Here is a 13,076-nt window from a genome sequence, read left to right as displayed (position 1 = left end):
ATAAAAATGTCTAGTAGAAAGTATGAATCTAGATATGAAAATATAAGAAGAAATAAAAAAGTAGAGGAACTAATTCAATCCTAAAAAGCTACCCTTTATAGATTTGTTACTAATACTAAACATCAAATGTTAGAAAAATTAAATGAAGATTTAAATGAAAAATTAATTAAAAATTATGAAAAAAAAATTTAGGATAACAGTTCAAATTCACCAAAAAATTGTGAAGAATATGATGAAAATTTAGAAAAAAATGTTCTAATCGATAAGAATAAAAATATTAATGATGAAGATAATATAACTATTAAAAATATTTATGATCCAACACAATGTAAAAGTTTAGATTCAAAACTAATTGATTTATTAGTTGAGAAATATCTAATTAGACATATTTTAAATTTTTTAAGAGATACAAATTTTAGACACTTTTCTACAATTTATTACATTTGAAATTTATCAAATAGAGAAAAATATGATAGAAAATGACTAGTATATTCAAAAGAATTAAAGAAAGTATTTTGTTATTGTTGTAAATTATTTAGTTTAAAATCAAGTACAAATTAATTAGCAAATGAAGGTGTGGAGATTCGAAAATTTTTAGTACCAAACTTGAAAGTCACGAAATAATTAATGAACATGCTATAAATATGAATACTTTAGTTGATGTCAAGATGAAATTACTAAAAAATATAATAATTAATCAACATTTATAAGAGGAAATAAATAAAAAAGACCATTGGAAGAATGTATTGATAAAATTATTACTATTGTAAAAAATCCTTTAAAAAATAATTTGACATTTTGTGGTATGAATGAAAAGATTTATCAAGATAATATTTGAAATTTTATAATTTTAATTAAAATAATTATTGAGTTTGATCCGATAATACAAAAACACTTTAGACGCATTCAAAATGGAGAAATTCATAGCCATTACCTTGATCATAATATACAAAATGAGTTGATAAATATTTTAGCATTAGAAATAAAAAAATATCATTATTAAAAAAATTAAAAAATCAAGATAGTTTTCAATTATACTTTATTATACCCGAGATGCAAGTTATCAAGAACAAATGTCTTTTATATTAAGATATGTAGATATTAGGGGTGTCAAAAATATCTGAAAACTGGTGAACTGGACTAAATTGAACCGAACCGTGCCTTTTGGATTGGTTCTATAGTTCAACGTTTAGGTTCTAGTTCTAAAAAATTAAGAACCGATATATTTGGTTTGGTTGCTGGTTTTTCTTTTTAAACCGTGGTTCAAACTGAACTGGAACCGATATTATACTTGTATATATATTATAATTTTTTTGGTATATATATATACATACGCATAAATGTATTATTACTTGTAATTTTAATATGCTAGTTTTTTTTTTTTTTTTTTTTTGTTATTGGCTATTTTTATTCATAAACTCTTTTATTTCTAGACTTTTATGTGCTATTGCCATACTAAATAGTCGATGTAATCTCATTTTATGAGATAGTCTATGAAATATTTTGTTCTACTTTTACTTCAAGATTTTAAGCATTAATGAAGTTATGAGTTTATTTTAATTAACAAATTTGTTTGTAATTTCATATATTGTAAAAATGTTTAGAAGCTAAATGTTAATTGGATAGAACCGAAACCGAACTGAAATCGGTCCGATGCGACGGATTGGTTATGATTTGATTTTATATATGTAATAGTTCAATTACGATTCTTATTTTTTCGAAACCGTTAAAAATGGTTCGATAACTAGATTTTAATAAAATCAGACCAATTCGAACCGTTTACACCCCTTTTAGATATTTCAACAAGTTTGATAAAAATAGAAGAGTATTTTATAGATTTTTCTAAAAGTGAATGATATTTTTAGTCAATGTATTTTTAATATACTTACAAGTAAAATACAAATAATGTGAGAGGGTAATGATATAATAATAAATCTAATATAAAATGTAAATAATAAAGTGTGTAAAAAAGATTATTAAATATAAATTTTAGAGTATTTTATACTATATGATTGTCACAATCTTAATTTAGTTCTTTGTAATATAATTAATTTATGTATTGATGTTTTCAAAAATTAAAATTAATAAAATTTTATTTACGTTCAACTATCTCGCAAGAAATATTAAGTAATTTGGCTATATTATCAATTAAAAAATATTTACTTTTTAGACTAGAATACAAAAATTTAATTAATAGTTTTACATATCAAAAAGTAAAAAAAATAATTTTTTAATATTTTTTAAAGAACCCCTAAATTAGGAATGGCCTAGGCCCTAAGCCCTTGAGCCGGCCCTCCTTTGATACGTTGGGTATATCATTTTGGAAGCTGAAGCTGCTAATTAATTATACGAAGATCAAAGCAATGGCTCATAGTTAGCCAAGGATCTATAAGTCATCTGGGATCACATTCGTCGCCACCAAGCTCCGCCCCGAGTACTGCGACTTCAGTCGGATCGATAATGGCGGTTTCAGTCCCCAACTGGGGCATCCAGCTTCCAAACAGCTCCCCATGACTGTGCATCGCCTGCCATTCGTCTGTTCTTCGTCCTGACCTTCTGCTTCTTTTAGATCAGCACCGGCCAGATCTCCATCTCCGTCTTCAAACTCCACTGCCACGGCGAAGTAGTTAGGGTTTGACCCTGCAGGCTGCATCCACATGGACCGCTATCTTCTTCCATGGGTAATCGCACGCAACCCTACGAGAAAATTTCATTTTCAATGCATAATTCCATCTCCAATTTTGCGATTTTGTTAATCTAGGGTTTCTGCAGGTTTGAAAACTCTGTATATACCGTGCATATCTAATGAGCAAATCGCCAGTGTTTTGAAGGTCGTCTTCTTCGCCAGGTTTGGCCATGGGCCATGGCGCCAAAGGAAGTTCCGCTGAGATCAAAATGAGGCGGTGACTTCGACGACGGGATTGGGCAGAGGCCTGTTGTGACCACTCTCACTGGTAATTCCCTGAACACGATGGATGTGCCCTACATTTGATCTGTTCATATATAATGGATACAAAAATTTTATTAAATCATACTAGATTAATCTGAGTGGTTAGATCGAAAGAATTTTGTGTTATATATAAGTGTATATTAGTATTACCTAATAATAATATTCATATTAATTTTATGTTTTTTTAAGTATTTATACTAAAACCCGACTTTCATAGAATGTAAGTCGATTGTTGTTTAAATAAGAGTTAATTGTCCAATTATAGTTCTCGATTAGATCGAGTTTGTATAAATGGTTCTCAATTGGATTGAATAAAGACTTGCGAAAATCGATTTTTGGCCTTTGTATAAATGGTTCTCAATTGGATTGACTAAAGACTTGCGAAAGTCGATTTTTGGCCATTGGGAGTCACCTTCTACCCTTGGAAGTTGATTCCTGCTCCAAAGAAGTCGACTTTTGTTCCTAGAAAGTTAACTTTTTATCCGAACAGTGGAAAATTAACGATTAGAAAATGAATCAATATAACTTTTAATTTAAATGATATGCTTTTAAATTAGAAAATTGTGATTTTTCCAATAAATGAATCTATTTCTAGTAGACATTATCTTTCAAATAAGTTGTGATTTTTAATATTTTGGCCTCTATTGATAGCACCAATTCAATGTCTATAAATAGTGTGGACATTTGAGGTAGAAGATATAAAAAGCCATCTATACTTCTTCACTCATTTGCTATTATCTATCTCTCTATTTTCTCTCATTGTTGAGTTGAGTTCTTAGTGGTAGAAGAGATCAAAAAATGAAAATTTGATTTTTAAAGTTAGGCATTATATCTTGGGTTAGAATTTCTATAAACTATTTGCACTTAGTGAGGAAATTACTATCCTAAATACAGTTTTCTAAAAATGTCTGGCCTAACATATTCAAATTTCTTATTTTATCTTTTCTCAATTATATTGTTATCATTTTTCCCTTTATATACCCCAACATTTTGGACCTGGTAACAGGCACCGCATTCCTTGCCGGAGCGGTAGAGAGCACGGCCAACGGCGGCGACCATGGAAGAGAAAGGCGGCTGCGACACTGTATCTCGGAGCCCACATGCTCCTCCAGCTGCATCATGAATACATCTATAATACACACACACACACACACACAAACATGTAACATCACTAGATTCACTCGGATCGAGTTACTACCACAGTGGCGAAGTGAAGCTTTTATTTTATTTTCCAAGTAAATTAAAGCTTCTCATTACCATCGCTTCCAGCTCCGGCGGGGCTGCCATACCATGTGGCTTCAGCAGTCGACCAGCGGACTGGCGTGGTCGACAAGTTGAGTTGTTTGGGTTTGAAGCAGAACGCTGGCTTATAGAAGAAGAAACAGATCGATGGCTGCAAATCCAGACAGAATGATAAGTGACTGAGAAAAATGGTGTGGAATTGTCATATATCTCAAACCCTAATCACGCAATGCTGCTTAGATAATTAACGAATTGTGATCTAACTTGTAAGTAGCTGCTAGTATTTAATCACCATCTTCTCCTCACATGAACTTTGTCGGTAGAAAGATGGGTCCAAGACGGGTTATGTTGAATTGGAGCTTTCTGCCGCGATGGATCATCATCATCATCATCATATATATATAAACAAAAATTTCCATTGATCCTGGCGTTAATGGTGGTTAACTATTAATTTTGCAGAAAATACAATAATTAAGCATATGCACTGATGGAAGTGTTGTGTTTGGACATGGTGTTGGAAATAAAATCTATCATCTGGGAAGCCCCTTAAGAAATCTAGTACTTGAAGAGGGAAACCTCAACTACCGAATCTATCCCTCTTTGATCCTCTTTTTTTCTTCTTCTGGCTTTGCTCTCTTGGATTGAGTTCAACGTTCTTTTGATTATTCTGCTGACTTCATGCAAACATTAAAGATTTCTGCGTAAATATTTGTTTATTTGGTATATATATGTTTGGCTTTTTTAAATCAAGCATTATATTAGAAACCAAACAAAAAATATACGGATTGATCAAATCTGATAACACAAGAGGGAAGGGCAAGACTAACAAGAAAACTGATGAATGACCAACCACTAACAACCAACAAGCTGTGTGTTTAAAGAGCACAAGAAGAGATGGGCATAACTTGTGGGCTCTTGAGATTAATAGACATGCACAGGGTAATCGTCAAGGGGGATTAATATAATCCTTCATTATTATTGTCTCTCTCTTTTTTTTTTTAATTATTATTTTGTTAATCATATTAGTCACTACCACCATATTAAGAGTTGGCTTGGTGATAGACAAGCATAACTTGGTAGTTTCTTATGAATAGGATTCAAATTTTTATGCCATCATCAATTATTAATTTTTACGTGCTTATGATGTATATAATTTATAAATTATTAATGTACGTGTACAATATATTTACCAAATAAATATAATAATTTTAAAAAACACACCCATGCACGTGTAACTAATTATATTTAAAAGTTAACGTACATAAATTATTTGGATTTCTGATTAAAGTCAAACATGAAGGAATTTGTTAAATTTATTATGTTCAATTGTTAATTTTGCTGGTGAATTTATATTATCGCCACTAAAAGTAATCTTTTGTAGCGATTTACGAAATTGCCCATAAAAAATCATAATATTTAGACAGAATCTTACATGATCAAGCGTCAATTCTTAGCTCTTTTTTTTTTTTCATAAAAAATTTTAATTTCATACTTTAAGTTCTTTAGAACTGTTTGGTTGCGCAGTTATATTCGGGCTCAGGCCCGGGCAATAACTTATCAGGATTGGCCCAGCCCAAAATTGTAAAACATACGTAAATGTGCGCTGGATTATATGTTGGGTTGGCTGCATGTCACGGAACCCAAATTTCTAAAAACTAGAATCAATTTCAATTTTGGAATATAAGATGTTGAACTGGGAAACTGGGCCCAAGAGATAGACCACCCCAACATGTACAAGTCCAATACAAAAATATGTTTAAATATATGCCGTAATAAACCTAGCTACATCTCGGAAATGTTAATTATTGTCCTTAAATTAAACAACAATAAAATACATTTAGTGTTGCTTGACAATTGTTAATATTATTATAGATAGTGAATTCTCAAACTCATGTGATGTATCAAATTCTGATTGACTTACTAAGTGTTAAATATTAAATATTAAATTTAGCCAATCAAACACTAACACGTATATGGGTTTGGGTTTCTCAAATTTTGTCCTAACGTTATCCATAATATGCATTGCAGTCTAACAATTGTTTTTTTAGTTTATGTTGTTTGTTGATTGGATGGTGGGAAAAGGTAGAGAATGAGTACACGTTACACTAGCGATCGTGTGAGGTTGTGTTCCAATAATTAATTAATTAATTAATTAATGTATATTCAATAGTAATTTAGTATTACTATTTAAGTCAACTTGAACATATATGGTGGTCTAAATTAACTCTCAATCTTTACGTTAATGGCGTGTGTGTTTTGAATACCACTCAAGTCAATGTATGCTGTGGTGTGGTGGGGAAGTGAAGGAGTTAACTAGACTGACTAGAACCCAATGTTTCAACACCACGTGCTAATTTAATATTTTGTTACAAATAATATAGAATTTTAGAGATGTTGAAAAAATTAACCACTCATGATGAATTAATTAATTCAAAATTATGATAGTATAGATTAGTTAAAGTTTGACATTTTCTCTATGAAGAAATCCAAAATTGCAATAATTAATAATTATCTCCAAGGCAGGCTCCTGTTTTTTTGGCAGCGCAGAAGCTGACTTAATTAGTTGACCATACCATATATATATAGCATATTCAAAGTTGAATCTATATATATAGTTTATACTTTACAGTTTTATATATATGGTTAATTAATGAAGGGATCATGGGATAATGCTATTCTTAAGTATCTTTCAGCTCAATTATTATTCAACTAATTAAACCCACATGGCTACCTACTTATAAAATTTGAAGATACAATTATTGTGATTTTTTATTCTGAAAGTGTTCACAACGAGCATATAATACCGGTCGATCTCTGACGGTCAACTCTTGCAGCTAGCTTAATTAATTAATCTGAAGTTCCTTCTCAACCTTTCTTTCTTCCTTCCTGTGTTGTATATATATGTGTAATTAAAGGCGAATTTGATGAGAAGAGAGCAAGCTAGCTAGCTAGCTAGGCATGGCAGTGGGAATAGCCATAGCAGCAAGTGAAGGCGTGGAGTACAATGGCAGGATCACAAGATTTGTTGTGTTGTCTTGCATGATGGCCGCCATGGGAGGGGTCATCTTCGGCTACGACATTGGAATTTCAGGTCTCTCTCCCTATCTCTCTTCTCTCTCTCCTTGATTAATTTCTGCGACTCATTTGAATTGAACGATCGATATACACTCACTAATGGGGCATGTAATTATAAATACTTAAAATTGTGAAGGTGGAGTGACGTCAATGGCCCCGTTTCTGAAGAAATTCTTCCCGAAGGTGTACAAGAAGATGGAAGACGACGCCAACGTCAGCAACTACTGCAAGTTCGACAGCCAGCTCTTAACCTCGTTCACGTCCTCCCTCTACGTCGCCGGCCTATTCGCTTCCTTCTTCGCCTCGTCGGTGACCAAAGCCTTGGGCCGGAAACCCTCCATAATCATCGGGGGAGCCGCTTTCCTCGCCGGTTCTGCCCTCGGCGGGGCTGCTGTAAGCGTCCTCATGCTCATCTTCGGCCGCATCTTGCTGGGTATTGGAGTCGGCTTCGCAAACCAGGTATATATATATATATATATATATATATATTGCTAATTGAGTGATATTAAAGGTGATTAAATTTCTAACTGACCTGATTAATCATCATTAATTATGTTTGGTTTCTTATTAAGTTTCCATCATTTCATTATTATTATAAAATTATAAATAGAAGATAATAATAAATATACATTATATATAATTAATCAATGCCCGCCATTGCTTTCAAATAAACCAAAACATATAATTATTTTCAAAAATAAATTATGTAAATTACACTTAACCAAATTTTCTTGACCTTTTCAACCAAAATTGATTCTTTAAAAATTTTGATTAATTCAATTTTGTCACATATACATTTGATCGGTTGCTAATTCACCGAATTAACCAAACCCTCGCCGATGTGGCTCTACTGGTTTGCAGTCAGTGCCATTGTATCTTTCAGAAATGGCTCCGGCGAGACACCGAGGAGCGATCAGCAATGGCTTCCAGTTGAGCGTCGGGATCGGTGTTCTCTCGGCGAACCTCATCAATTACGGCACTGAAAAGATAAAGGGCGGGTGGGGCTGGAGAATCTCCCTCGCCATGGCGGCTCTGCCGGCTTCAATCCTAACCCTAGGAGCCCTCTTCCTCCCGGAAACGCCCAACAGCCTGATCCAACGCAGCTCCGATCACCGGAAGGCCAAGCTGATGCTGCAAAGAATCCGAGGCACGGATGATGTGCAGGCGGAGTTCGACGATCTGATAAAAGCAAGCGAAACATCGAAAACCATCAAGCATCCGTTCAAGAGGATTATGCAAAGAAAGTACAGGCCTCAATTGGTTATGGCTGTAGCTATACCGCTCTTTCAACAAGTCACCGGAATCAACGTCATCGCCTTCTATGCTCCTCTTCTCTTCCGAACCATCGGCCTAGGTTTGATTTTTCAACTTCCAGTGCTAGCTGCCCATCTATTAAGACTTCTTACAATGAGATTAACACTACTCAAATCCAAGATAAGGAAAGGATATTTGTTCCGTCCAGGCTTGCCGACTAGTTGTGCTGAGAGGGTGAATTGTCATTTAAATAACGATTTTTTTAACGAATTTAGTGGCCGAATTAATTGGCCGAGAGGGTGAATTGTTTTTAGTGTTTGTTGAAAGCAAGCAATGGTGAAAAGGGTAATTTGCCCCATTGCTGGCGAATTTGTTAGGAATAAATACCATTATTATACCAAAAATTCAGAGATGAATAGTGAAGATTGAGAAAACTAAACTAGTTAGATAAATCTAATCAACTAAGATAATAATAATTTAAACGATAAATTCTAATTAATTTAGATTATCATCTACAGGTGTAAGCGCTTCTCTAATGTCATCGGTTGTCACCGGAATTGTGGGTTGCAGCTCAACTTTCATATCAATGTTCATAGTAGACAAGCTTGGAAGAAGAGCTCTGCTCATAATTGGGGGAATCCAAATGCTGATTTCACAACTACTGGTTGGAGGGCTATTGACAGCTCAGCTGGGTGACCATGGAGGAGTGAGCAAAGGGTATGCCATTGTGGTTTTGATTTTGATTTCAATTTATGTTGCAGGGTTTGGCTGGTCATGGGGGCCATTGGGGTGGCTGATCCCAAGTGAAATTTTCCCTCTGGAGATTCGATCGGCAGGGCAGAGTATCAATGTGGCTGTGAACTTTCTCTTCACTTTCATTGTTGCTCAGACCTTTCTGGCCATGCTCTGCCACTTCAAGGCTGGGATCTTCTTCTTCTTTGGAGGGTGGGTTCTGGTGATGACTGTGTTTGTTTACTTGTTATTGCCTGAGACTAAGAATGTGCCTATTGAGGTGATGGATAGAGTGTGGAGGGAACACTGGTTTTGGAAGAGAATTGTGGGGGAAGAGTCTGAAGTGAATGGAAAAGAGGAAACATGAACTGATAAATCAATCCATTGTTTGTTGTTTAGCTGATGATTAAGCAAGCTAGATTTGGATTCCAAAGTCATTGTATGTTACTGGAAGATGAAACAATTGTTACATCTTTATCTAGCTTCTTTTTTCATTTTTTAGGTGTACATAATCAGCCAAAATGATAAACTAAAAGCAAACGCTCCACTAGCTCAAGAAATCTTCACTTTGAAGTTTGAAGTATTGTCCAAAAGCTTGTGCCAGTTGCTGCTTTTAAAGATAAAAAAGAATTATCCTTAGAAAAAGAATTTATGTTTTTTGAAGTATAAATAAGAATTATTTATCAAAATGAAAAAGGATAAAAAATAATTGAAAACTGTTCATTATACAAATTCGGTTTGGAAATTATGAATTCTAACGGATACCAGTGTATGAGACATTTTAACAGTTAAAGCACTGTGACAGTATTTTCCTTTTTTTGTTAATCTGACTTTGTTTTTACTGCTTTTCTAATTTAAAAAAAAAAAAAATTGTTGGGTAAAGGAAGATGGTGACAGATAGAGACTTAGTGCAAATTTGGGTTTTGATTTAGTTGATAAAATTTGTCTACACCTCACTAGGCAGGCATGAAACTAAACATAGATATTAGAATAATTTGAAATTGACAGTAGAAAACAACAAATGTTTTGGAGTATACTTGGGGGAAAAAAGTAGGGAATTGAGCAAGAAAAAACAATAGAGGATTACATCATTCCTGCTCCCTTTTGCTCACTTCAAATTCTTCACCCCACAAATCTTTTCCAAACCCATTGTTCCCTCCACAGCCTATCCATCTGTTCAATCGGCACATTCTTAGTCTCAGGCAGAAACAAGTAAACAAACAGAGTCATCACCACAACCCATCCTCCAGAGAAGAAGAAAATCCCAGCCTTGAACGTGGCAGAGCATGGCCTGGAACGTTTGGCCAACGAGGAAAGTGAAGAGAAAGTTCACTGCCACGTTATTGCTTTGCCCAGCTGATCGTAATTCTAGTGGGAAAATTTCACTTGGAATCAGCCATCCCAATGGACCCCATGAACAGCCAAAGGCAGCACCGTAGATGCAGATCTGAATTAGTACCACAAAAGCATAGGCTTCGCTCACTCCTCCGTAATCCCCCAGCTGAGCTGCTAGTATGCGTCCATTCATCATTTGTGTGACAAATAACAGTGTTCCTCCAACTAACAGAAGAACCCTCCGGCCAAGTTCTCCACTGTCAGCATTGATATGAAGGTCGAGCTAACGCCCACAATACCGATCACAACTGCTGAAAGGAGAGATGCACTTTCCCCTAATCCAATAGTTTGGAAAAGAACAGGGGCATAGAAGGCAATTTCAGTGATCCCCCCAACTTGTTGGAAGAATGGCATGGCATTTGACATGACCAGTTGCCGGCCTATACTTCCTCTATATGATTTTCCTGAACGGGTTTTTGATATTTCATTTACTCTTATGAGATCGTAGAGTTCAGCTTGGACATAATCAGTGCCTCTGATTCGTTGCAGCATCAGCTTTGCCTTTTGGTGATCGCTGCTTTGCTGGATTAGGCTGTTGGGTGTTTCTGGGAGGAAAAGGGCTCCTGGAGCTAGAATTGAAGCGGGAAATGCTGCCATGGCAAGGGAGATCCTCCATCCCCATCCGTGTTTGATCTTTTCTGTGCCATAGTCGATCAGATTTGCTGACAAAACCCCAAGAGAAATACTGAGCTGGAAGCCATTTGTTGAATGCTCCTCTGTCTCATGGCAGAGACATTTCTTAAAAATATTGTGGCACTGACTGCAAAATCATCAAGCATGATGAACATTTTACGGATTGCCTGTGGTACTAGGATGAACTAGTAGATTCTTTACCCAATTTGCAAAGCCAACTCCAATTCCAAGCCAGATATGGCCTAGTATTAGCATGTAGACACTGATAGCTGCACCACCGAGGGCTGCACCAGCAAGGAATGAGAGTCCTCCAGTAGAATCGATGGCTTATGCCCGAAGGCCCGGGTGACTGATGAGGCCAAGAAGGAAGTGATGAGGCCGGCCACATGGAGGCAGGATGTGAATGAAGTCAATAACTGGCTGTCAAATCTGCAGTCGTTGCTGATCTTGGTGTCCTGTTTCATCTTAGTATACACCTCTGGGAAGAATTTCTTGAGGAATGGCTCCATGGAGGTTACTCCACCTTCACATTTGCCATTTTATTTTCATCAAATTGTTTCATTGTTCTCATATAATTCAAAATAACATTTAGTAATAACAGAAGCGATGAAAAATCTTTAGCCATTTAGCAATATAAGTAATTATCCTTTGCCGAATGGAGTTGATTGTTCTAGTAGATAAGAAGGCCAAAAATGAAGGTTTATAGTTAAAGAGAAACTTGAAATTCCAGTGTCATAATCAAAGATAACTCCTCCCATGGCTGCAATCATACAAGACAATACAACAAATGAAGTCATTCTGCCATTGTAGCTCCTACCTTGTCTTGCTATTGCCATTCCCGCTGCCATGGTTCTTTCTCAGTGTCTATGTGGTCACCAAATATTGGCAGTTAAGGCAGGTAAAAAGATAAGAAATCAATTTCTTTGTCCTTTTCTTTTCTGCAGCAATATGTTCCATGTGCAACATATTCAACAAGTCAGGTTCAACCGGTTGGCTGAGAAAATGAACTTTTACTATATTTGGGTTATCAAAATATCCCAGAAACCAGACAATATTTGTTGGACTTGAATCTTTGACAACTGTACGAACCTAAAAGTACCATGTTTGGTCTATCCATTTTGCCTCAATTCTTATCATTTCTGCTACCTGTCTTCTTTTTTGAATTCAAAACATACTGTTGTCATGCTCATATTTCATTAACGACGAAGTGTTTAGCCTAATTGCTTTTCCATTTTTTTGTCTTTTATATTTTCTCTTTCCCCTGGCATTGTATTCTCGATCATTATACTTGCTGCAACGTTGAGTATTATGAGAGAAAATTAATTATTCCATGAGGGACTTGTGTACAGAGAGAGTGAAAAACGAAAGCATTCTAATCCTTGCTAATTCATAGTGGACGACTTTCCTCTAGTGTAGTACCCCATGAATTTTTTCTTCTTTCTAGATAGGAGATTTCTTTCTAGCATGATGGTTTATTAATTGCCTGCAAACGAGTTGTTCAATATGAATTTGTTGTACGTATCTGGGTTTCAAATGAATTGCATAATTTTGTTCTAATGCATAAAATTACGAATTTGATCATGATTAGGTTGGGTCAAGGTTCGTAAGCATGAGCACTCCTAGCTGCTATGGATTTTTACCCCATTCCTCGACAAGGCTGACATAGAGTTTCCCGAACAGATTGGAAATGAGCGCAACAAGAAACTGATAGAAGTTTAAAGCCCACATATATGATCTAAAACAACATAGTTATATAAATTGAAACTGAAATTTGAGCTTGCTTAGTCATATCTAC

General features: G+C 35.1%; 1 protein-coding gene and 2 pseudogenes across 1 annotated transcript; 1 reads left to right on the top strand and 2 right to left on the bottom strand.

The window, feature by feature from the left end:
* Nucleotides 1-2,302: 2,302 nt before the first annotated feature.
* Nucleotides 2,303-4,394, bottom strand: LOC127794314 (putative expansin-B2; annotated as a pseudogene).
* Nucleotides 4,395-7,101: 2,707 nt separating this feature from the next.
* On the top strand, nucleotides 7,102-9,747 carry LOC127789380 (hexose carrier protein HEX6-like). Its single transcript, XM_052318361.1, has 4 exons — nucleotides 7,102-7,283; nucleotides 7,404-7,726; nucleotides 8,129-8,621; nucleotides 9,040-9,747. The coding sequence occupies exons 1-4, from the start codon at nucleotides 7,151-7,153 to the stop codon at nucleotides 9,618-9,620; spliced, it is 1,530 nt and encodes a 509-aa protein (XP_052174321.1). The 5' UTR covers nucleotides 7,102-7,150; the 3' UTR covers nucleotides 9,621-9,747.
* A 190-nt stretch (nucleotides 9,748-9,937) lies between these two features.
* LOC127789695 (hexose carrier protein HEX6-like) lies at nucleotides 9,938-12,871 on the bottom strand (annotated as a pseudogene).
* Between the last annotated feature and the right edge of the window lie 205 nt (nucleotides 12,872-13,076).

Source organism: Diospyros lotus, chromosome 1 (assembly GCF_014633365.1).
Source record: "Diospyros lotus cultivar Yz01 chromosome 1, ASM1463336v1, whole genome shotgun sequence".
NCBI lineage: Eukaryota > Viridiplantae > Streptophyta > Magnoliopsida > Ericales > Ebenaceae > Diospyros > Diospyros lotus.
The sequence above is the reverse complement of the archived record's forward strand: the minus strand, read 5'-3'. Positions and strand labels throughout refer to the sequence as shown.